The sequence below is a fragment of the Nothobranchius furzeri genome, chromosome 9, assembly GCF_043380555.1.
Source record: "Nothobranchius furzeri strain GRZ-AD chromosome 9, NfurGRZ-RIMD1, whole genome shotgun sequence".
Classification (NCBI taxonomy): Eukaryota; Metazoa; Chordata; class Actinopteri; order Cyprinodontiformes; family Nothobranchiidae; genus Nothobranchius; species Nothobranchius furzeri.
In genome coordinates, this window is record NC_091749.1 from 47075625 (window position 1) to 47102104 (window position 26480).

The following is a 26480-nucleotide window of genomic DNA, read 5'->3' on the forward strand; positions in this document are numbered from 1 at the left end:
TACAGGGAGGCAATGTAATGAAGCCAGCACAGGAGTGATGTGTGCTGATTTTCTAGTCCCTGTCAGGAATCTGGCTGCTGAATCAGAAACAATAATTAAAAAATGTTTTTCCAGTGAGCCACACCTTTAAATAACACAGAAAGGGGACAAAATTCTACCTGTTTTGCATCTTTATGTTTTTAATTCTTGATAAATCTATTCAAACAATAATAAAACATTTGCTCTTAAATTAGTTGAAAAATGAAACATTAGCTTTAAAATGTTAGTTGGTGATGCTCTTTTATAACTTCTCTGAGAACAGTGAGATTTTACATTGTGTAAATTCACACACAGATACAAGAACATTCCTCCCTTTTTCTGATGCATTCAACATATTTTACACAAAGCGGCAAAGGTGGAGCTCAGCAAATTAATTAGTGCCTCTCACATCAGTGTTTTCCATCTCACTGCGGGGGCCGCTGTGTTTAAATGTTTCTCCATCTGAGCCTTTCTCTCGTGTAATCTAAAACAAGATTTCTGAAGATACCGACTCGCTCCTCCTCATTGTGTAGGAGGAAAGGCCTTGAGCCACACACCGTCTCTGAACTGGTGATGGGAAAAAGACCAGGATTTACCTCCAGTCCAAACTGGTAGGCGAAACAGAACCAAACCAAGGCCTAACAGATTACAGAGATTATCAGGAGCAATATTTAAGCATCAGAAATAATTGAAATGTTAAGAGAGTGACAGAAGAGGCAACACTTTCAGCTGATTTCAAAGCAGAAACAGGACCTAGAGGTAAGTTTTGTGTTTTCATGCATTTATCTTTGTTAAAATACGTTGAAATAAAGATCATTTTGTAGTTAATAATAAATAAATGTTCATTATTTAACTGAAAGGAGGATGCATGTACGCACTGAGGTGTTTGACTGCAAAAAAGTACATTTTACTCTTTTGTTTCAGCAAGCTTATTATTTCATTAATTTATAATATGTGATTTGATTTATTAAGATGCATCAATCCCCTTAAATTTCGAACATTATTCTACTAATCTTTGTTCAGCAAAAAATCTTTTCCACTGTTCAGTTATTTTAGTCACTTAAACTCAGTTTCCTGACTGAGACTAAAATCATGCAATAAGAGGTTTGGATGAAACAATCTGAGATTATTCAGTCTAGCAACACATTTGGATATTTTGAGTGAAAAAGCATTTTTGAGAAAAAGTGTTGCTGCTTTTAAGTTTGGAGGTTTTGAAAGTTATTATTATTATTATTATTAGTAGTAGTAGTCGTAGTAGTAGTAGTAGTAGTAGTAGTAGTATTAGTATTATTATTAGTAGTAGTAGTAGTATTAGTAGTATTAGTAGTAGTAGTAGTAGTAGTGGTAGTAGTGGTAGTAGTATTAGTATTATTATTATTATTATTATTATTATTATTATTCATAGTAGTAGTAGTAGTAGTAGTATTAGTAGTATTAGTAGTAGTAGTAGTAGTAGTGGTAGTGGTAGTAGTATTAGTATTATTAGTATTATTATTATTATTATTATTATTCATAGTAGTAGTAGTAGTAGTAGTAGTAGTAGTAGTAGTAGTAGTAGTAGTAGTAGTAGTAGTAGTAGTAGTAGTAGTTAGCACAATAAACAATCTTTTTCAGGTGGAAGCAGTGATGTCAGAAATGAAGTTTAAAATCTGCAACACATCTTACAAGCAGTTTTAGTTCAGACTGGTCATTGTTTGTTTGTTTGTTTGATTTATTCTGGAATCAACAGTCTGATGTCTAAACAATCCCCTCTTGTGGCAGGAGTCTGTGCTGCACCCTGCAGAGGATGCAACTGGTTGTCATGGCAGCATTGCTGGTGCTGGCAGAGGTGGGGCAGGGCTGCAGCTTCATCTGCCATCTAAAAAATGTCAGCATTCCCGTGGAGAGCTGCGGCATCACCACACTCATCCACACCACAGTCTGTGAGGGCCGGTGTTTCTACATGGTGATGGATGACTCAAACACCACTTAGAGATCATTAGTCTTTTATTTTTAAGAGCAAGTATTTCACTTTCAGTTTAGAATGTTAGAAAATTGTGGTTTTGTTGAAACATTTGTGTTTATTTTGCTCTTTAATCAGGATCCCATCTACGACAACAACATTGACCAGCCTGAGGTGAACACCTGTAACGGGGACTGGTCCTATGAGGTGGAGCACATCGATGGGTGTCCAATGGGGGTCACGTACCCTGTAGCCAGGAGCTGCAGCTGCATGGCGTGCAACACAGAGAGCACATTCTGCAAAACCTTCCATCCACACGTACTCGGCTGTTAATGTTCTTCCTGCAGTTCATGCCCGCGATCTCGGTGTGATTTAACCCAGCAGTCAAATAAAACCATTGTTGCTCACATTTCTCTTTTTTAAATTCCCCTCTAAACTGGCATTTTTATAGGTCAAAAGATGCTAAATTGGATTTTGGAACATTTTGCCATCACCAAGCAAAGAAAAACCTGATGAGAAGAATAATTTTAGATTTAGTTGGACTAAGAGATTCAATGTACAACCGATAAGAGTCCCCTTTTTGTCCTGACCTGGAAACTGACCCCAAAAGTCCAGTAATTCTGCAAGTCAGACTTTCACTGCAAGAATCGTGTTTGTGGAAATGGAGTGCCGAGCCTGTTTTTCTGACAGGTCGTAATGAAAACATAGAGGCTGCACTGGAGTCCATGTTCATCTGTGAGTCTTCTCCACACGCTTCGCCACTTCCACAGATAGATTTTAAAGCTTAAAAGAAATAGCAATAAGTTAAATAAATAAAAACATTCTGATGTATGTGATCTTGTGCATGAGCTATTACTGGAATATGGCACTATTTTAAAGGGATACTTTGCAACTTTCTCATAGTTTAAAATAATTTTCTTGAGTCAGTATGTGCTAAAATGACCCTTTACATGGTTAATGATAGGCCACCCAGTCCCTATTGCCCCCTGTGGCCAAAATATTCCACTTGCAACTTCAGAGTGCCGGTCCGGTCTGTTGGACTTAAAAAAATGGAGCTGAAATTCCTGGTGCTGCAGTCTGGTTCCACCACATTTCCTGCATGTTATAGATAACACACAGGTGATTTGATTAATTTAGTGATTAAGCACCCCTGTAGACACTTAGGAAGGCTTGGGAGACGTTTCAGCTGTTAGATTAAGGTGTTAAAAAGATGAACGCACAGCAAGGTTCTGCTAAACCGACTCTAGAGGGTGTTAAAAGCATGCCAAAAAGTGCCTAGTCTCCTTTTCAAAGTAAAATTAAATCAAATGAAGTTTATTAACATTTAAAACTTGGCCACTTTCAGCCAACTTACAGGCATCCACACATAAATGTAGGCATATTTTATGCAACACGTTACAAACAAAACAAAGTAAAACATTGTCAGAGATGGAGGATTTTTTGTTATTGTTATCTTGTCTCACCTCGTCTTCTTCCGCCTGTCTGGGTTCGGGTCGCGGGGGCAGCATCCCAACTAGGGAGTTCCAGACCGTCCTCTCCCCTGCCACCTCCACTAGCTCCTCCAGTAGGACCCCAATGTGTTCCTGGGTCATTTCGGAGATGTACTTTCTCCAACGTGTCCTGGGTCGACCAGGGAGCCTCCTGCCGGCAGGACATGCCTGAAACACCTCCCTGAGGAGGCGTCCAGGAGGCATCCTAACAAGATGCCCAAACCCCCTCAACTGACTCCTCTCGATATGGAGGAGCAGCGGCTCTACTCTGAGTCTCTACCGAATGTCCGAGCTCCTCACCCCATCCCTAAGGCTGAGCCCGGCCACACTGCTGAGAAAACCCATTTCAGCAGCTTGTATCCATGATCTTGTTCTTTCGGTCTTCACCCAAAGCTCATGACCATAGGTGAGGACTGGGCGGTAGATCGTATGTTAATGTTATATAAAATTAATTTGTTATGTTACATTCAAGATGACAGTAGAGCAGAGTAGACTCACAGTAAATGTATTAAAATCAAAACCAATTCTGACTTTAATTCCCTGCTGAGTGAATCAACTTAGGTGAAAAAAGCAATTCCTGGATTTTTAGTCATGTAACTCATTTAATATGGATCCTGTTTTACAAGCTTTTGTCTCTTACCTTCAGTCGGTTTGAGCTGCTCAGAAATACAAAACACAAACAAATAATGTAGCTTCAGAATCTCAGGACTGATTGTTTTTTGTTGTGCTCCTGCAGAAACTTGTATTTAAAGGTTATCAATATTTCAGCTAAACAGCAGAGCAGATGTCAAAGCCTCAGATCTGATGTGATATGATCAATACAGCATTCAATTCCAGCAGACAAGGGTGGAAAAGAAACACAATGTGGAATGATGGAATGAAGTATTTTCCTACTTAAGGTCAAACTGAAGGACAAGAAGAAAATACTTGAAAGGTAAACTCTAACTGGGTAGTTGTGTGGAGTCGAGGAAGGGCTGAGACTTCCTGTAGACAAAGATGACCGAAAGTTCCTATCATTTTCTTTTCCAACACTAACAGCCTGACGGCGCATACAAACTGCAGAAATATGAGACTTAAAGGTGCAATAAGTAAGAATTTTACAGTGAAATAATGACATAACTGTCTAATGTCTCGATCATGTTGGAAAGAAGAGCTACATTAAGGCAGGAGGGTTGTTGGTTTTTCTCCTTTTGAAAAAGACCAAAGAGGGATGTAGTCCCGTTTTACAATCTGTCCTGCCTCCATACTTCCTGGTTCCAGAGCCAATGATATTTGTGCCTGTGGGGTTACTGAGATTATGCCACCAATTGTAATTTGACACCAGCCAGCAAACAGCAACAGCGTTGTGAGAAGAATGTCAGTCAGTAAAAGGAGCAGCCCAGAAGATATCTCTTGTAATTCAACCCCGACTTTCCACTGGATGCGTAAGCAGGGCGTAACATTATAGACACATTTTACCTGTGAGCTCCCTTCACACCGGGAGCGTTTCAGACATGAAAGAGCAGGAAAAGTATTTCACGCAGCGGGTCCTGTAAGGTCACAAAATCACTGATAAATTGCAACATTATGCATGAATTTGACAGTTCATGCCATAACAAGCAAAGAGAAATACGGCAGCATGTATCCAAAAAGGTATCGTAAAACCTCAGATACAGGCCCGGGCCTGTATTTGACTCAAGCTCATCAAGCTCCAGGCCTTTATTGGAAGGAGGGCCAGAATTGAGGGCAGGCCTCAATTTTTTTTGTTGAGCAAAATGAACTAATGGTTCGCTGGAGTTTTTGACAATTAAATTGTGCCCACATTTTCAAAGTTAAACACATTTCTTTTAACAGCGGTAGTTTCTGCTTCAGCCCTCTCCCCCCTCCCCCTGCGCAGCGGCCGCAAACTCACTGATGCGCCTGCAGCCTCTCGGAGTTCCTGCTGCTCTAAACATTAAAATAATTATTTCATTTTCTGTTCCTCACTTCTGATTACCTTCAATGGTGTCTGTTTGTTGCAACCACCAGGTACAAAAACTAACTTGTTTTTATTTGACTATTTTTCTGTCCTGCCTGTTTATTATCTTCCTGCATCTCTTCTCAGTCCTAAAGAAAAACTGCTACCTGGGTTCATATATATTCACCTTATGAGTTACCTTTGAACTGCAGTTCTAAAAGATCTACCGACCGCAAAAACAGCGGAGTCCGAGCTGCTCGCCGGCCACATCAGTGATCGGTGCATCACCGGAGGACAAGGTGATGCGCCCGGATCCACAGCAGCGAAACGCATCAGGCACAAATAAAAGAATCAAAGACAGAAAACATAAAAGGAAATGAGCCGACATGAACGATCGCGTGTTAAATTTGTTTTTGAGGTGGTGACACCTGATTTGATAACGTTACTGTGGCCGTGCTCAGGACGCAGATGTCTGGAGCGCGTCAACAATCAGAGCTTTGCATGCGCAAGCTGGTTAAGGTTAGGATGGGGTGAGGGGAAGGTTAAATTGCAAGAGGGTAAAGGTCACAATTTGGTTAAATATCCGTTTTACGGCGGGTGTCAGTACCGACGCTCTGGCACAGCGCGTTGTCTCCCGACGCGCAGGAGCTTGTCACCTGCTGACAGCAGGCTGCTGTCTTTTCCGAGGGCTGCATCTTGCCGGTCATTATCACGTGACAGCGACTAGTCGATGACAGGCATAAAAAGTCACTATAGTGAAGTCGACTAGTTCATACAACCCCTACTGCTCCCCAGAGTGTTCTGCAGCATAATCAGCACGTTCTCTTTGAACTTCATATCAAATTTTCGCCTCCTCTTCTTCTCCGCACCTGCCATGGTTAAAGTTACCCTCGCGGTCTATCACTGGCAAATCAAAAGTGAGACGATGACACAACTGCCCCCCGTACTTGCTTATTACCACATTCCACCCGGCCACAATAAAAAACCGGCCATTATTCACCTCCGCCGACTCTGACACCGGCCAAAATGTGATACCCGGTCGTTAATTGAATACAGGCCAATGATAGAGGATTTACGGTATGTAGTATTTTTTTTTGTTCTGTTTACCTCAGCTGAGGTTTCACAGGTAATGACGTATGTTTCTACTAGCTTAGCAACTGGAAATTTGCATGTGACTTTAATTTTTAAAGTATACGTTTTACACTACTTTCATGTTTGACTTCCTGTCCTTTCATTGTTTTGAAACTTGGACTGCAGTAACCACATTTGACCACAGGATGTCATTCTTAATTCATGCACATTTAACATGAAATAAAGACATTCTAAAGTTAATTTGCAAAGTAATTCTTGATCAAAATTACTAAATTTCATTTTGACTGATAATAAAAGATATTTTTTATGATTATGTTTTACCAATGAACTCTTCAAACGTCAAACATCCTAGAGATTAAATAAGGATTGGTCAAACTGATCCCAGAATCCTACAATCAAATCTAGAAAACAAACCATAATGTAATTAGAGCTGGAACCAGAAAAGTCTCAGATCCCAATCAATGCCAGACTAATGTGTAATTAGTTGCTCTTTTGCCAGGAGCTCAGCAGGAAATCTCAAACCAATCTGATGTTTCACTGGAAAGATGAGCAGCTGACAAGTCAACAGGACTCAGCCTGGTTCCTGTGGTGCTGATGAATCTGTGGGTTTCTGCCCATCGCTGAGCATACACATACAAGAGGATCAAAGGCTTTAGTGTTTTAGGTCAATTGTCTTTTTGCAGAATGTTTAAAGTTTGGTGCACTTTGTTATGATCAATTTTAAATTAGATGATTACTTTAAACACTGATACCCCCCAATAAGAGGCCAAGGTTTTTAAATTTAGCTACTCCAATTATTTTAATCCCAGGGTCCTTCTAGACAAACAAATGCTCTGTGTTATGAGCAGCAACAGGGGATGGTTCTTAGCTCAGCCTCAGATTGAAGCAGTGACTGTGTCTGTGTATGACCCTGTATGTCAGGTGGGGTCTTGGACTCCTCCCCTCTCCTGGGACTTCTTGTGCTACTACACATCTTTGCCTACCATCCCCCTGCCACACTTGGTGTGGAGTGCGGTGCCTTGGCCTGCCTGAGTATTCGCGGCTCCCAAGTCAGGGGGTTTAAGATTTTTGGAGTCTGCCTGATCGATCCCGGTGGCTGCCTGTTGGAATCTGAGTCCCTGGGCTCTGTTGGGTCCTCGGCGGGGCTGGTCGTCCCTGGGTCCCAGGTCCCTGGGTTCCGGGCTCGGCCAGCTTGGGGTGGGAGGCTGCGGGCGGGCCTGTGGGCTTGCCGCTGATATCTCCAGGGCCTCTGCCGGCTGCTGGTTGTGAACCCCAGGGCAATCCTCTGCGCCTCTTGAGGGCTTTTCTGGTTACAGTCTCCCTGGGTCCCTGTGCTCTGGAGAAGCTCCTGAATCTCTGGGACTTGGAGCTCCTTCCATCCTCTACGCATCTTTGGGGGGCATATCTGTGGCCCCTCACACTCTCTATTGGACGCTCCTATAGAGAAACCTTACATATACAAGCGCGTGTACACACACTGTCGCTCACATGGTGATCTCATAAGTATGGACTTGGGCACGTCCAACACATGTCTTAAGGCTATGGTTGGCACTAAATGCACTGTGAGTTCCTTTTGTCTCTTCCTTTCTCTTTCACCTCTGTCTCCCTGTCTGGTCAGAATTATAAAGCATTCAAAAAACAATAACAATAAAGTTTTAAGTATTAGGCGTGACATTAAAGCAGAAGCTTTGAGGCTCCACATGAGAATAAATCTGTAAGGCTTGTCACCAGCATTCAGACATTAATTCTGTTTGCTTCACAGCCAGGCAGGACACGGGGGAAAAAATAATAAAAAGAAAGTGGCTTTGTTGTAACTTGTCATTTCTGTTCACCTAATATTTTAGTTTTGTGATCATTTTTATTCATATATTTTACTTTTTATCTACCTCACAGTCTTTTCCTGTTGAAAGCAGAGAAGAAAATAAAACCTGTATTCCAATTCATAGCCTTTTTTTGTTTGTTTGTTTGGTAGAAGTATCTGTATCTGTGATCGGTATCGGTGAGTAAAGTAAATAAAGTCTAAAAAACAGTTTTAGTTTCATTTTAAAACAACTTTAATCTCAATAATTTTATAGCAACTTTTTAATCCACTGTTTGACCCACAACACTGTCATCTATTTCACATTCCTGAGCATTCTGGCAGACAATCGTTAATATAATCCAGAACAGTTACAAATCTTCCTCTAAATGCTGCTGTAAACAACAATGGAACCTTATGTAAATAACTGTGTGTGACACTGTAAATATTTACAAACTACTGTCACTTTTTTTATTTCTAACCATTAAAAGCAAGTAAACAACTTGAAACCTGCCATGATTGTGTAAAAATGTTTTAAATTGTTATCTAACAGTATTTATATTACCTTATATTTCACATTATTAACCTCGTTGTCCTTAATGAATACAAGATGCAAAACACTAAATCAATTCAATCATTTATTTCTTTTTGGTGTGGACATCAAAGGGTTAAATGGCAACAATCTAAAAAAATCGTTCCCTCATTAGGAGTTTGCCAAAAGTCCTTCGATACACTCTTGGAAAAATACAAACAAGACAAGGATTGGACTATTTGTCCAGACTTCCTGTAAGTGCTGGAAACAACTCACTGGACATTAATCAAACAATTATAGCTGCCTCAGCTACAGAAATGGAGTCAAAATGAGCTTTTCTCTTTCAATTTATACAATATAATCAAATAATAATATGTAATGTGAAAAATATAATATTAAAAACATCTACAATAATGGGTAATTAGTTAATTTATGTAGTTTATTACACATTCTCATGCAGAATAACGTTATATAATCACAGAAAACAGGTGTGAATTCAGGTTTCAGTGATTTAATTGCAGTGAGATTTGATTTTATAGGAGGACCTGATGATTACAACTTTTTATGGTGGGAGAGTCGATCCGTCAGTGCGCCGCCACATTGGTCCTGTCTGAAAGAAATCAGCATCTAGTGGATGAACTGACCTGAACTGAGATATAATTGGTGATATTTTACCTTTTTTTTTTGTTGCAATATCATCATGTTTGACATTTAGATTCACATTTCTTCAAACATTTCACAGGGAACTCATTTGTCATTTTTATGTGTCGTGCAACTAATTGAGGAAAAAAGAGGAGAAAACCCAAACTGTCAGAGATCAAGCAGCCTTAGCAATCTCCAGCTGGTTGTTAAGGGATTGTTGACCACTGTGAAGGGTGTATCTGTGTAAATGAAACAAAATATTTCACATTTTGCTTGTAGCAGGCAGCTAGATTTATAACTGGAGGCACACATTTCTGTTATTGTACAACTTCTCTGACAAAAGAAAGAAAATCTGGCAGCCTGTCAGGTTTACGGTCATCTTCTGCAGCAGAAAGTGAAATTAAGTGACAGCCCATTACTTCATCTTCTCTGTCAACATCCAGCAGGACCTTCGACCCTCCTGCTCTGCTCATGGATTTTGTTTCAGCCCTTAACGGCCTCTTCTCCCACATCCAGTTCAGAGGCTGGACATCTACTGACAACTTTCCATCCGCTCAGGTCATCAAAGTCCTGTTTGTCCTAGCTTGTTTCCATCCAGCAGCTCCCTGGAGCTCTCTGCACTTTCTTCACTGCAGACGGTATTTAAATAAACCTTTTAACAACTTTAGAGACTGGTCTGTCATTGTGATTGCTGCTAGGAGAAGGAAAATACCTCAGGCATGTTGTAAGGACATGAGAAATTCTGTCTGAAAGTTTCTGAAATCTAAGAACAAGAGATTTTCGCCCTTTAACACCAGCTGCTGGATTCTACTGAGCTCTGCATGCACTTCCAGAAAGTCTGCCACAGAAAACAGCTTCATTAGGACTGGAAGTGACCTTAGTGTGATGTTCTCATCTGGCAGCTTCATGTTAGTCACTGTGGTTGAGTAGTGGAGTGCATAGGTGTAAGTAAAAGGCACTATGCTGAATAGTAAGGAGGTTGTTTTTCATCTTCTGATTGCTACTTCCAGCAGGATAAAGCAACATGTCACAAAACTCAGATAATCTCTAACTGGTTTCTAGAACATGACCACCATAAATTCACTGGACTCCAACGGCCGTTAGTCACCAGATCTCAGTCCAGTGCTGAACTTTCAGGATGTGGTGGAACAGGAGATTCACGTCATGAGTGGAACTGTGAGATGCTGCGGTGTCCATGTGGCTTCTTAAAGATGCTAACTACACCATGCTAACTCTATGAAATGAAGAATTAAGGCAGATTTGAAAGGAAGACTGGGTCCAACCAGGACCTAAAAAGTACCAAGTGAGTCTGAGTAATGGTCAAAGGTTATCCTCTCTATTTCACTCATGTAAATGAGATCAGTAATATATTACTAATTAAGTAATATATTGCTGTATACAGCAGCTCACCGACAGCGAACGGCAACAGTTGTTGTGACAATCCATCCCATAGATGTTGAGATTTTCCATTCCAGCTGACAGCCATCACTAACGCCACACCGCCAACGTGGGAAAGGATCCCATCCCATTCTCAAAACTCATTATTGAGAACTAACAGATCAGCAAAGCAGCAGACACATGAGAAAATTCACTGCTCTTCTTAGAATGTGTCCTCAAATTACCTAGCAGAGACATGAAAGCATAAAGTGCCTAAAATTCCTCCCAACAGTCCTATGAGGGAAGGACTTCCTTTCAGTGCGGAATAAAATTTCAGCAGCTGTGATGAACGACCTGTTTGCATCGGCTTGCCTTCAGCATTTTATAAATATTAATAAGCTTAATTTATTGGTAGCCTCCCTCTGAGCGAACTATAAAGTGCACTAGATGTAGGCCGTAAAAGGCAAAAAGGATTAGAACATTATTTTGTTTTGTGATGCGGTAGAAAGCTGACTGCACACATTTCCCTACATCTTCTTGCATTTTGTTTACAGGCTTTTGAAAATGAACGATTTTAAGGTTTGGCAGGAACACAAAGTTCAGCTCTAGTTATGGGAGGTGTTTTTGAAATGCTGAGACAGGGTTACTGCAGGCTGCACAGCACCTCACCTCCGCCTGAGCTCAATGACGAGAAAAGTTCCTTACGTCTGATCTGCGGTGTCATACCGCAGCAGGAAGGGGGAAACACGATACTTTTTATTTTCAGGTTGTTGGGTTTTTTTTTACAAAAACAACCTAATGGAACAAGTGGTTTTAATTCACATGGTGCATCGCAGATTCCTGTCACTGAGATGAGTCACACAGTTGTAAAAACATTGGATGATTTTTGAGAATCTGCACACAAGGCCGTAGCAGACTCTCAGATTAGACAAGAAATCTCCCAAAACTTCTTGAGATCAAATGTGACTTTGGAGTGAACAAACATGACGGAAGGGGAGCGTGCAGTGTGCTTCCTCAGCCTCGCTGCCTGACTGGCTGGACTTAACAATCAACAGGCATCACGCTTGTTTTTATGATCCGAGCAGTCCCAGCGTCCTTCCAAACCAACCAGAGTGCTCTTAACACAACAAACACGACAGGGAAATCTGATCAAATGTTTTTAAAGGATTACGGTTATCGGAGATTGTCAGAGTTGGAAGGCAAGGATCTGGTCATTAAGTTATCCTGCTCTGAACACCCAGTGTTCAGCTGGTTATGAGCTGTGCCCAAAAGATAAATTTATTAAAACCTGCTGTCCCAAAGTTGCATTTCCTTCTCAGAATGAAAGCCTGGGTTGAGTGAAAATTTGGTATTATGTTGAGAGGGCCTCTAAATTTTTTTTTTTATCAGAATATACATTAGAAAATTTGTCACAGAGCTGATTATTAGACACAAAATGGGCGACACATCAGATCCTATTTGCTCGTTTTGTACCCCTGGGACTCTGGACTCGGTTATTCATGTTGTATAGGAACGTCCTGGACTCCAGGACCTCTAGGTTAAAGTACTTTGTTATATTACTGATTTAAGTGGTGTCCCTCTCCCCTTGGATCCGGTTGTTCACTTATTAAATGATGAATCACAGATATCACATACGGAGGAAACCTGTAGGATCTGGCTTGCAGGATTGACTACAATAAAGAAAACCATTGCTCAAAGATGGAAACCACCTAACAACATGTTGCGTGTGTACTGGCTTTGAGTGTAAATGAAATTATCATCAGCAAGGATCAATAATGCAACTTCAAACACCACGACATCTTGGATGGACTTCATGGGTAACTTTAAGGATCTTCATACCGAGTAGAGTGGGATGCTCTGACGGATGGACACGGGGGTGGGGTGGGGGGAGGGCTAGGCAGGCTGGGTTTAGAGTTGATTATGTGACACAAACAGGACACTTCTTAATGAGTGGTACTGCTCTTTAACTTCCTAATGTGAGACAGCAGTAGCTCAGGAGGTAGAGCGGGTTGTCCAGCAATTAAAAGGTTGCAGGTTTGATCCCAGCACTGACCAGAGAATGCTGCTGTTGTGTCCTTGGGCAAGACACTTAACCCCCTATGCATGCTGGTGGTCAGAACAACCGGTGTCATTGTGCCCCAGGACAGCTGTGGCTACATTGTAGCTCATCACCACCAGCGTGTGAATGACTGAATGTGTTGTGAAGCGCCTTGGGGGGTTGTAGAACCCTGAGAAGATGCCATACAAATACAGGGTATTTAATAAAAAATTAATGGAAAAAAAAGAATCATCTCACCATGTGAACCAGGCCTTTTTTCCCCTCTGAGGGCCCTAGACGTGTAACACCTAGAGCCCCTCTCCTTACTTCTGCGACTGAAAGCAACGCATCTCGTTCATGTAGATGCAGCTTTAGCCGGCCAACAGAGCTAAAGCACACTCAAATTATTAATCACATGTTTGGCAGTTTATTGATTTTTTAAAGACTTACTCGTCTATAAGACATGTCACCAACTCTGCCTCAGTGTAGGTACCACAAACTGGCACACGTGCTTCGTTAGCGGATGTCGAACACGACTGGCTAACGCTGAGCAGTAAAACTGCATGGGGGTGGGCTTAGCAAAACGAAAAATCTATGTATTTTCTAAATTATATCATGGTACAGACTAAAACTATCACTTTTATGGATTCCCAAAACATTCTAACATAATTCCTGAAAACAGAAAGAAGCAGCTGTAACTAGCACTGCTGTAAGATGGAACTGATACATGGATACTTTTCTGTTTGAAACATGAAGAAATTATAATACAGCGCTCAAAAAGTGGACAGGAAAACCGCAATGACGTAAACGTTTATTAACACACGCTAACATGAATAAAAAAACCTTTAAACAACAGTGAATGGAGGAATACTTTATCACAAACAGCCATACTCTTTAGTAACCCTAGGAAACCTTCACGTCCCAGAAACCCACTCTGGTGTCATTTATACTGTATATTGGTTCCGGATGATTTCTCCACCCTCCACCTCCACCTGCTCGTAAAGCCACTTCCTGTCACAGCGACATTCGACCCCGCACTTCCGCGATCCGCATTCCGGGCAGGGGTAGAAGCAGCCCAAGCAGTCCACATCCAGACAGTCGCACAAGTCTTTTCCGTTGGAGATCAGCTGGCCTTTGCTGTTGTAGACTTTGTTCCGGGCCGCGACGCTCTGCCTGCAACGATGGAGATTTGTATTCGTTTTAAAGCTGACATGATGTGACCCGCTCCCTAATTTCATTTTCTAGAAGCCGTTTGCCCTCGGTGGCTTTCCATAATTACTTTTGCCACTTGTTTCCCATCGCACATTATGACAGCATATTTTCATCACAGCCCAAAATAAAACCATCTGCATGCATCTTTATTAACACTGTCAGCGTCGAACACACTCGGGCAATGTCAGCTGACGAGAGGAAGCCAGTCGGAAGAGTTGAAACCCGAGGACTCGTCTGCCTTTAGCTTTATCGTGAAACAATGAACAAATTCAGATTTTTGTAATTAAATTAGGCAGCACAGCCAACACGGCACTCTGAAAACCATTAACTGATTTTTTTTCCCTCCCCAATTATTTATTCACTACTGGGAATATGCCAGTCCTTCGTTAAGCTGTCAGCTCAGTTATTAGATAGAATACACGATATTTTAAACCCTGCAGTATGCTGCCAGCAGCCGTTTAATGCTACAGTTAGTTAAATAAGAGAAATGAAGTAAATATTACTGGAGGACATCATCACAGAAAATTAATTTGTAAATAAGCAGAACCAAACTGGATGTGACTGGGTAGGGCTACATGACACGAGCAAAAACCTCAAAAAGGGTCTTCAATCATATTTTAATACATTTGCCGTGTGCTCCAGTGTGCCTGTTTCAGGAACTCGAAGTGAGCCACATCAGAGCTGAACTGAACACGACAGGATTTGGAGTCTTATTTCCTGATATTAGTTCATCTTGTCTCTGATCGGATAACAGCAACTGGACTCTACCACCGACTCTTTGCTTTGCAACGTTGATGCTTAATCTCCAAAAAACACTCAAGCACGAAGGAGTTCTGCTGTCTGGTGAAGTTGCTAATGCTAACAGTTAGCTTCTACTAGCCGAGACATTCGGTGCCGTTTCCTGGACGCTAAATCATCAACAGCCTTCCCCGTCACGAGCCAAGGTGGGTGAGTCCATGAATGTTAAGTGAGAGTGTGACGTAGATCTGTCAGGCTTTTCTAATCCTGTAGTTTCACTGTCTATTTTCTATCAGAAGCTAATGCAGGAGATAGATGTAGGAGACTATTTTCCTGTTCAGCCTGCATGAAAAACTCAGAGTGACCAATTATAATCAGAAATAATGATTAAAAAATGTTTTTTCAGTGAAATAACTTTAAAATGACCCCCTATATTCAGTAAGGGCACATCAAAAACAAAATTCCTCACCTGTCATTCGGCTGTTTTCCACGAGATCCCCGTCCTCCCTGCAACATCGGGATTATTTACTACGGATATACCAATATATTTATTTACCATCTTAACACATCTGTATCAGCTGATCTAGTTCTTTAGCAGGAACGATTTAAAGTCAGGTACATCCGCGGGCAGCCCGGTGCTAATGCCAGCTTTTATTTACATGTGCTTTATGTTCCTGATAAAAATAATATCTGCTTCATAAATGCTCTAAAACATTATTGTCAACTGACATTCCTTCTAATTTAGCTAGTTTATATTTAATTTCTGGTCAGTTTACTGATTTTTTTTAACCAACGTTGGATAAATGTTTGATTTGAGTCCTGTGCAGAGCACAAAACCAGGATTCAAGAGTTGGTTAAATTCAAAGTTAAAAACTGATCAGTTTTTCTGAAATTTTGTGCATCTGCTGTTATTCATGCAGCATTGTAGCACGCAAATCAGCACAAAAGTGTCTAGGTATCAATAATGGACAATACATATCGGCCATCAGCTGACCACGACCTCTACATGTCGGCATTGGCAACAGGTAAACCAAAATCAGTTGACCACTACTAGTTACACTCAAATACATGATGGGGGGTTTAATGCAGGTTTATTTAAAAATACTTCAGCACAGTAAAAAACAAAAAAACTTCAACTACAATTTATACCTAAAGTAACGAGTTTTGCTTGGAAATTAATTCATTTTTAAGCTTCTTCTGCGATTTTATTTAAACAATTTAGCAGTCTTGATAGCTAAGGTACCGTTTAACAATGACCTTGTGTCTGTGCTATTTAAAATCCTAGATTTTCACAATAAAAGTACTTGAGTGGTGCAGTAAGAAAACCACAGCGCTCTGTCAGTGGGGACAGAGAACTCACCCTGAATCCTCCTCTTTTCTCTCTGCGCATCAAAGCCTCCCTCGCTTTGTCTTTGTCTGCTTGTGTCCCCATCTGATTTGCCACACTGGTCTCCTTTGGCACCACTCCTCTTTTACGCAGTTCAATCTATAAAAAGGGGGAGAAAAAAACATGATCCTTTTGATGAGACTGAAAACAAATTGTTCAGAAAGAAAAGCTAGAAGGTGTCTGGACTTCTCACCTTTGAAGAGTCTTGCCCCGGGGCAAATATCGTGGGCACTGCGTCCTCTCTCAGGAACTGCTTGCCGTTGTAGTCCCTGAAGCAGTCTGTCCTGAAATGCTCAGAGCAGAGGCAAGTGTTGGCAGTGGGGCTGAAGTTTTTCATCCCCAGGCTCTGCACCCATTTGGTAGCAAGTTGAGGTTTGCTTAGAGGGAACCTGACAAAGAGGGATAGAGGAGGGGGACATGTTTCAAACGGGGCTGCACCTTTTAGAATAATCGTCACTGTTCTAATGAGGGATGAACAACAAGGGAAGCAGCTTTCCAAACGTGTAAATGTCGGGGTATTGTCTGCTCACTGGGAATGTTCTAGAGGACAAATGCAGCTGCCTGAAGCGGTCCAATGTGTTGCATCTTTAATGTATAAATCCACTGTGGAATAAAACAGAAATGTTGAAAGGACTGAGTGCAGACGTGCAGGTTTTTCATGGCTTTATCCATATCTTCATTTCCATGTCGAGAACGTCCCATCTCCTCAACGACTCTCAACCCCCCCTCCCCCATCTGTGATGCTCACACAGATGTTCCTCGTGGCAGGAAGAAGGACCAAGGCTAAGAAGGACAAAAATAGCTTTTGGAGAGTTTTGGAACAGCAGATGGCTCCAGAATGGTGAAATTGGAGCGGTTTAAGGAGCCACCTCTTCCACAGGACCATCATCCATCTGTATCGTCGACACCAGCAGCTGGATTCAGTTTCTTAGTTTTAATGAAGAAAAGACTGATGTTCTGCTTTTTAGGCCTAAAAGCTCTAACAAGACAGTTGGCATCAACTTTTCATCCCTGGCAGGATTATGGAAAAGCATAATCTCAGATTTCGGAGTCCGGATGGACCCGCTCCTAAACTAGATGTCACGCAAACACGGAGGTGGAATCAAGTTTTTACCAACTGAGGCTTTCTGCAAAAATCAAACCAATTTTATCAAGAGGCAACCTGGAGATCCGCACTTTCATCACACCCAGGCTGGATTACTGGATGAATGTAATGGATTACTCTTTGGTGCTGCCCAGGCTCTCAGCTGGGACAAAACGCTGCAGCGCCATCTTTAACACACCAATCCTGGTCGCCATTCACTGGTTGATAGTTCATTTTAGGATTTATCTAAAACTTGTTGTGTTTGATTTTAAATGTATTCGCTGCTCAGCTCCACCATGTCTCTGACCTTTTGCAACCTGACACAGTCACATTCCCTTAAGGCGGCAGGCCAGATTTAAAGGTGCGCTGTAAAGCCAGGGAGGGAACAGCATTGGCAGTAGCAGGTCTCATTCTCTGTGTTTAAACCTTGTCTGTTTTACACATAGAGTTTAAACCTCTTTTACATCTTGTGCATGTCTTTTAATTAGTTTTGTGTGTCTGTGTATGCTTTTATTTTGTAGGTTTTTGTTTAATGTACAGCACTTTAGAAAAGCATGCTGTAGTCATTTTAAATTCCTTTATCAATAAAGTGTCATGATATCTCTCTTGGCCAAATAAAAAATGCTACCTTAACATAAACATTTACAGACCGTAATCCTTTAGCTGATACTAAAGTTATATCATAAGTTCATATGGCTAAAATACCTATACCTAGATAGAAATTCTGTATTTTACTCAACTGTTTACAGTGATTGTGATGACCTCACAGATGGGTAAACATCATGAATTTAATTTAACTGGAAACTTAGCCACATGTTCCTTTTTGCATCTATTCATGTTAACATGTGTTTTTATTCAGAGGTCAGGAAAAAGCTTCAAAAATCGGATTTTTCTTTTGTGTTTGTGAATGCACCATCACCAATCTTCTCCAATAAAAGATAAATAAACAAAAGCTGGTGTTATTTGTGGTCGTTGAACTCACCATTGCTGTCACCTACGTCACACTAACAGTAACAAACCTTACATATGAACATTTCTTCAAACTGATCAAACAATTTTAAAAATTTGGACTGTGTAGAATCGGTTTTAGCAGGTCAGAGTTATAAAAAAGGCAGAAATTGGTATTGGTCGTGAAAACCAGAACCTGTGCATCTCTAGTTTAGTGGATAGAATACAGATCTGTGATCCAAACCAGAGATGCTCAGGGGTCAGTAACGTACCAAAGCTGGCCGTGAGAAGTCAGTCCAAAACGTGTTTACTAAAATAATAACAGAGGCACCAAACTGATCAGAACCATCCAGAACTACAAAATCTTAAAATGATTTATAAAGGCTCACAATATAATACTAGTTGTTTTCTTTTTAAAACGCCACCCATTGTGTTGAAGAGCACACGTCAGAGAAAATAATGACACTAAAATATTTCTAGGAGACCCACGAGATCTCGTTTTCAAAGTAAAATGTATTGCTTTACCGTCACTTGAATCCCCAAAAGCATCTAAAACACAGACGTGTCAGCTCCTGATAATAAACGTTGGTAAACACCACACGTTTGCTCAAGTCAGAGGTAAACCGGTGAAAACTTACCTGTAAAACCTGATTTCCGATCCCTTTACAAACTTATTGTTACACGCTGGTGCCGCACAAATTACGGGCATGATGACCTTTTAGAAGAAGCAATGCGATAGTTCCGAAAATAAGATCCAAGGCACAGAAACACTCCACACTATAACAGTTTGTTGTGTATCGCTTTCTTCTTCGTGTGATTTCTGTCCTTCAACCTCCAACCCCTTCTTCGCTTAAACTTCCATTTTGCCCTCAAAGCGTGTGCCCTCTGGTGGCGTTAAGCGCATTTACACTCAAAACGTCTTCAACATGTCAACAGTCGTGTTTTTCTTTCAAATGTAAATTTATCCAGAAAAATTATTGTAACTTCCTTCACTTTAATTTGTTTAGTTTGTCACAGCTCATTGATGCAACACCTTGCATACATAAAAAATCAAATCGAAACACAGCAGAAGCTTGGTGTAGGAGCCCACACTATACTGTAGGTTATAAGTAAGTAAGTAAGTAAGTAAGTAAAAGTTTATTTATAGAGCGCCTTTCACAGATATAAATCACAAAGCGCTGTACAACATGATAAAGATCAGGGCAAATACCTCTAACCAATAAAAACATAGAAAAACAATAGCAGTGATAAAGTAGAAAATTAATTCATGAGTATAAACAAAGTGAAGGTGTGAACCAGAACAAAGCCATCTTTTTGAAACATTTAGGGAGGGAACGCCTGGATGAAAAGGTGAGTTTTTAGATGATTTTTAAAGACCTCTACAGTGTTAGAGAGACGGAGATTTGAAGGTAGATTGTTCCAAAGTCTGGGGGCAATAGTCTGAAAGGCCCTGTCCCCTTTGGTTTTTAGTCTGGTTCGAGGAACAGCCAGGAGGTTTTGAGATGTGGATCTAAGGTTCCGTGAGGTAGTGTGTGGGGATAAAAGCTCAGATAGGTAGCTTGGAGCCTGGTTGTTAAGAGCTCTATAGGTCAGGACTAAAACTTTAAACTGTATTCTATATTCTACCGGGAGCCAGTGGAGGGACTGTAAAACTGGGGTGATGTGAGCTCGTCTGCTGGATTTGGTTAGGAGTCTGGCTGCTGCATTTTGGATGGCTTGAAGGCGTGAGAGGGAGGTTTTGCTGAGACCAGTAAAAAGAGCGTTACAGTAGTCTAAGCATGATGACACAAAGGCATGGATGATTTTTTTCCAGATCTGCAGTAGAAACCAGTTTACGGACTTTTGAAATGTTTCTCAGTTGAAAGAAACAAGAGCGGGAGATGGTTTTGACGTGTGAGTCTAAACTTAAAACTGGATCAAAAATAACTCCTAGGTTTCTAATGTTGGCCTTGGCTGATGGGCAAAAAGAGGCAATTTCTTGCTCGATTTTTGGCTGAAGTTCCGGGGGTGCAGCGATCAGGGTCTCTGTCTTGTTAGCATTGAGGACAAGAAAGTTGCTGGACAGCCAGTTACTGATCTGGGTCAGGCAGAGTACAAGTGTGGCCAGTCTGTCCAACTGGTGTGGCATGAAGGACATATGGAGCTGAATATCATCAGCGTAGATGTGGTAGGAGATGTCTGGGAAAGACTGAATGATGCCAGCTAGGGGAAGAATATAGAATGCGAATAGTAGAGGCCCCATAATGTGCCTGGGCTCCAGCCAAGTGCATTAACATACTAATTGTTTTTGTTTTCTACACTTTGAAGTTCAGTAAGAGAGTGAAACTGTGTTTTACTTAGTTATCAGCAAGGCCGGATTAACCATATGGGCAACTGGGCAATTGCCCAGGGCCCACGAACTCTAAGGGGCCCAGGGCAGCAAGCGCACGAGCAAAATACTGTAGGCATATCTGTAACCTCCCGCATTATATTAAACTAGGGTGACCGTATGTCCGGTTTTCCCCGGACATGTCTACTTTTCACTCTCTGTCCGGGCGTCCGGACTGGGGGTCCGCGGTCGTATTGATGAAAATGTCCGGCTTTTCATCCAGGAGCAGGGATCGAATTATGGGGGAGCTGTATATCCTACACATCCAGGGGAGCCGGAAACAAGTTTTCTATCTATATTACATCATTTATGGACTCTTCTGAGCAGAGAGCACAGAGAGCGGCACAGCGCGTTCTTGCGCAGCGCTCCAGGCAGCTGCTTCCAGCGCACGGTCCATTCTCAAAGTGGCGCAACCAAAAAACTATAATTAGCACACGATCATTCATGTCCGCACATATTCTCTATTTTCTGTCTTATTTGTGCCTGAAGCGCTCTGCTGCTGCGCAGCTCATCACCTGTGCTGCGGTGATTTCACCTCACTGACGCATCGAAAGGCGCACTCTGCTTTGCGGTCAGGAGATCCCATTGATCTGCTCAAAAGTAACTGATGAGGTGAAAAAGTAAGAATCCAGGCAGCAGTTTTTTCTGGAGAGTTTAGAGGAGACGCAGGAAGATGAGAGACAGACAGGACAGGAAAATAGTTCAATAAAAACAAGAAAAAAAAACAAATTGTTGAAAAGTAAAATGTAGATTTATCTCCACTACACGTTTTTACCTGTATAAAACAATAAGTTCTACACATGTAATATTTATACATCTGTCAGTTCAGATCACCTTCAAAACTCAGTCACACACCCAGGGCCGTTTCAAGACATTTTGGGGGCCAAGGCAAAATGACCCCACCCACCCCCACCCCCCCCCACCCCATAACTGGGCTCCCCAGAAGCCTCTGTGTAATTCTTACCCTCTCCAGGAGTATTAGTTATACAGTGTTTGTAAAAGCCCCTCAGACATTACTGACATGTTCAAATGTTATCAGATGAAAAACTAAATTATCAGACACGCTGTCTCAGCTACTTCTTTTCTAAACTTGCAAAAAGTAACAAAACCATTTGAAAGCCACTATTTGTGGATTCTCTGAAAGTTTCCATGGCGTGTGTGACAACTTATGTTTTCATTGATCCTATCGTCTAATCTCACAGCTGAAACAAGCACCCTTAATAATCTGTGCACATGAAGCGTACCGATGCTGTAGTAAAACAAAAGGCATAATAATTTATTATTAATAAAACCTTGTTGCAGCACTAAAGCAGAAAAATTAGATTTTGCAATACATATGCTAAATATTTACATATGAATTGTTTTAGAGCCCTTTTATTGGCAGAATCTGATATTAATTTAGTTCTTACAAAAATGGGTCCCAGCGTGGTTTGTGTGGCGTTGCCATAGTATGACGTCATAGGCACAGATCCCCTGTCCTCTTGTTTGGAAATGGAAATATGATCACCCTATATTAAACAAACTGTCCACCCGAGCTTTTGCGCTGCACAGAGATGCTTCGCTGCCTATGACTTTGAACGTCAGTTGAGAGTCAGTCTCATGCAGACTGACCAATGAAGAGAGGGCCTCAAGTTAAGACCCTCTCCTCATTGGTCAGTCCACACAAGGTGGGTCAAAGGTTATCCTGAGCGGGTTACGTGATGTCAGGCATTCAAGCATTGAGTATATTTACTGCATATTACAGAAAAATATTCTGTATGTGACCATATTATGGTGATCCTTGGGTCGTGATGATGGGGCCCTTGAATATTGTTGCCCAGGGTACAACGAAGTCTTAATCTGGCCCTGGTTATCAGAGGTCAGATTGACCTTTTGACTTCAATACAAACAATCTAAAGAAATGAGATTCTCGCCTAAGCCACAAATGAAGAAATGACTGGATTTGTTGGTGAACAGTAAAATTACAAGTTTGAATACTTCTCTCCAAAATGAATCCCTAATATCACAGAAAGCATGATTTTTCGTTGCAGATGTTACTTACTGGGTTAAAAACTGCGGTTTGAATGGAAGTCAATGGGACGTTTTTGTTCGCTAAGGTCACAAGAGGTTGAATCTCGAATCTATTGCTACACAAAACTATTGATGCAAATTGTTTTTAATCTTTTAAATATTTCATAACATAACTGAGACTGATTTATGACAAAAGCCCCAGGAAGTAAAAGTTGTTTATTTGGAAAAATCTTGCCTGATAAAGATAACTAATGCATTTATTTATTCTGGCTTGCCAGGCTTTTGGGAAATGGCGTCCAAAAGAAAAGCAAAAAACTGCCCAAATGGACAAAAATGTCCCTAATAATGTCTGAGGGTTCTTGCTTATGGAGTTTATCCTACTCATCAAAGCACACCAGAGCCTCTGCATCATCCTAATTACAGTTTTTCTCAATTGTTTACACACATTTTCTGGTACTTGAGACACAATGACCACATTATGTAACCAATTCACCACCCCCCTTAACCAATTCTGCTAAACTACAAGCACAATTCCTGCTTTGAACTCAAATTGCAAATCTAAAACACACTTTTTTCAAAACACTGCACACAATTCTCTGCTGATGGCACAATGTTCATTCAGAAAATATTTTGTTTTCACAAGGAACACACTGCTATACAAATGTGCACACTGACTCATCACAAGGGCAAACACCTGTCACACAGTTTTACAACCAGAGCTTTAGCATAAAAGGGCAACAGGTGAGCCCTTCTGTTTTGGAGCAATGGATGCCAACTTTGGAAACAGAGGCAGAGCCAGACGAGGGTTTATGTTTATGTTTATGTTTACGTATTTATCAGACACTTTTGTCCAAAGCGACTTACAAGTGATAATCGGCATATTGCCCTTGAGGCTAACAACAACAACAACAACTTGACATCAGTCATGGAGAGTAGGGAACAAGGAGTGGACAGTAGAGAGGGGGACGGGTGCAGGCAAGGTGCTGGTTAAGAAGATGCTCTCTGAAGAGCAGGGTCTTCAGGAGTTTCTTGAAAGGGAACATCACAATGTGTGCAGCGCTTAGCTACCATGGCATCATCCATCACCATGCTACCCTTGATCTCTACAACTCCGCCCATCTGATCACATTCCTGGACACCCTACACAACACACTCGTTCCACCAGACCAGGTAGATGGTCCAGAACAGCCCAGGTACGTTGTCATTTGGGACAATGTAAGTTTCCACAGGGCTGCTGTGGTTCGTAACTGGTTCACTGGCCACCCACGCTTTTTAGTTGTTTATCTCCCTCCATATTCTCCATTCCTCAATCCCATTGAGGAATTTTTTTCTGCCTGGAGATGGAAGGTGTATGACTGACAGCCACAAACGCGTATACCTCTTCTCCAAGCTATGGAGGACGCATGTGGAGATATAGCAGCTGATTCTTTTCATGGCTGGAATCGCCATGCTAGGAGATATTTCCCCCACTGCTTGGCCAGGGACAACATTGCTTGTGATGTGGATGAGGCGCTGTGGCCAGACCGCAACAGAAGAGAGGATGCAGCATAGTTTTATTGTTTTACTGTATCTGTGTACAGTAAATTTCTGTTGTATGTAGTGTATGTGTGCAACTTTGTGTTGGTTGGGAATGGGATATACATTGTGTGCAATGTTTTGCGGGAAAAATAAAATAATTTTAACCATGTATCTGTGTGTTCAGAGTGTAAAAACAATATTATGAAATGTTTTACAACACATGCATGTATTTACTGTCTGTAGTAGGTGTAACACTGAACCAGAAAGGCGTTAGTCATTATGATGAATGGAGAAGAAGTGCTTTCCATTCATCATAGTGTTTAACATTGAGCACATAAGTGTTCTGCTGGTTCTTATGAATGTCTATTCATATGATGGTTTGTGTGTGTCATATGACAACAAAATCACATTGTGAGGAGAAATAACATTGTTTTGAATGTGAAGATTCATTTTGCAGGTTAATTGAGGGGTTTTGCCCATTGTGTGTGTTTTTTTGGATTTGTGTGTAGAGTTCTGAGAATATGAGGCATGCTCTCACGAAATGTGTGTAAACAATTGAGAAAACTGTAACCTGCAAGACTGCATTTTTTGCAAATGCTCTTGGGAATGCCCCTGTCGCCGTTCCCGCCTCTTTTGCCCTCACAGCACAGCGTTGCCTTGAGGCAACAAACTACATTTTTATACCTCACACTGGCCCTTGTGTGTGTGTGTGTGTGTGTGTGTGTGTGTGTGTGTGTGTGTGTGTGTGTGTGTGATGTATTTATTTATTTATTTTTGAAATAATGCTACCAGGGATATCTCTTGCCAATAAAACGATGAGTTTAAAGTTGTGTGTCTTTCATTTAGGGTACGAGTATCCCCTTTCTGCAAGCTGCACCACACGGGCAACACCTTTGTTAGAAGGTAAGAAAAAAATCATTCTATTATGTAAATATGTTGAAATATATACATATAAAATACTTTCTGGTGCATGAATATGTAAATAAGTATATTAGAATAGTTTTTATACATTTTTAGTTTTATTTATACACTAAAATGTTCATTTTCATTTGTTTGCTCAAGGCAACACTATGCAGATAGCTAATTTTTTCATGCAATATAATGCATGAGCACTGGTGATGAGTGCAGACTTGTGTTTATGTGCATTTATATGATCTTTGTAAAAAAAATTTTTTTACTTTATTGTCTACTGATAATTACAGGACATGGATGTAAAATCATTTTACTGAAGGAATCCTAGGGAATGGATATTCCCTCAGACAGTGAAAACAGCTATCTATCAGGAAGAGACAGTGAGGAGGTGGAGGACTGGATCACTGAATCAGGTTTGAGGGACACTCGGAAACTCGGGGGTCAGGTGATAAAGTGTGTGTGTGTGTGTGTGTGTGTGTGTGTGTGTGTGTGTGTGTGTGTGTGTGTGTGTGTGTGAGTGTGCACATGTGTGCAAATCTTCCTGTTGCAATTTTTCTTTCTAAAATTTTCTTTTTCTTTTCAAACAGCCACAAGACAGTGACTGTGAGGAAAAGGTAGATTCAGATGAAAGTGGCTTAAGTGTCTCTCCTTCCAAGATGGAGAAAAGTACACAACTTTATCATTCAGACTGGCAGGGCCAGCTGCCAAAAGCTGATGACATCCTGTCCCCCCCCCCCCCCCCCCCCCCCCCCAATACTTCAAAAAGTTATTCTCTAAAGATATCCTTGAAGTTATTGTAGAGGAATCCAATTTGTATGCAATTCAGTGTGACCCCAACAAGCCCCTAAACCTTACCACAAATGAATTAGAGCAATTCTTTGGCATTGTGGTCTATATTTCCCTCTTTGGATTGTCCAGAGTAGCAGATGCAATGACCCTGAACAGATGGGAAGCCATCAAGAAGTTTGTCCTTGTCAACAACAACGAGGGACAGGAGCACGAGGATCCTTTCTACAAAATACATCATTTATCTGACTTCCAAACTGGTCTCCATCCCAATGAGTGAGAAGCTCACCATAGATGAGCAGATGGTTCCATTCAAGGGGAGACACAAGTTAAAACAGTACCTGCCATCAAAACCAAATAAGTGGGGGTATAAAGTTCTCATCTTGGCAGGATCTGATGGAACACCACACAACGTTGAGGTTAACACTGGGAGAGTTGACCAACCTCCTGAGCTACCAGATGTTGGAGCTAGTGGAAAAACCCAAGGAAGAGAACTACAAACTCTTCTTTGACAAGTGGTTCACTAGTGTCCCTCTTAAAGTCGCATTGACTGAGCAGGGAATTCATTGCACTGCCACTGTACGTGGCAACATATTACCTGGAGCGAACCTGAAGAGCAATGCTGATCTGAAGAAAGCAGGACGTGGGGCAT

The 26480-nt window shown here is 41.2% G+C and overlaps 2 protein-coding genes across 2 annotated transcripts; one reads left to right on the forward strand and one right to left on the reverse strand.

Moving 5' to 3' along the window:
- The first annotated feature begins 618 nt into the window (after positions 1 to 618).
- On the forward strand, positions 619 to 2370 carry LOC107381959 (follicle stimulating hormone subunit beta). Its single transcript, XM_015953905.3, has 3 exons — positions 619 to 777; positions 1780 to 1963; positions 2099 to 2370. The coding sequence occupies exons 2-3, from the start codon at positions 1805 to 1807 to the stop codon at positions 2291 to 2293; spliced, it is 354 nt and encodes a 117-aa protein (XP_015809391.1). The 5' UTR covers positions 619 to 777; positions 1780 to 1804; the 3' UTR covers positions 2294 to 2370.
- An 11292-nt stretch (positions 2371 to 13662) lies between these two features.
- Positions 13663 to 19069, reverse strand: arl14ep (ADP-ribosylation factor-like 14 effector protein). Its single transcript, XM_015953904.3, has 5 exons — positions 18873 to 19069; positions 16396 to 16591; positions 16176 to 16301; positions 15285 to 15322; positions 13663 to 14038 (listed from the first exon to the last, which is right to left on the reverse strand). The coding sequence occupies exons 1-5, from the start codon at positions 18941 to 18943 to the stop codon at positions 13810 to 13812; spliced, it is 660 nt and encodes a 219-aa protein (XP_015809390.1). The 5' UTR covers positions 18944 to 19069; the 3' UTR covers positions 13663 to 13809.
- Positions 19070 to 26480: the final 7411 nt, after the last annotated feature.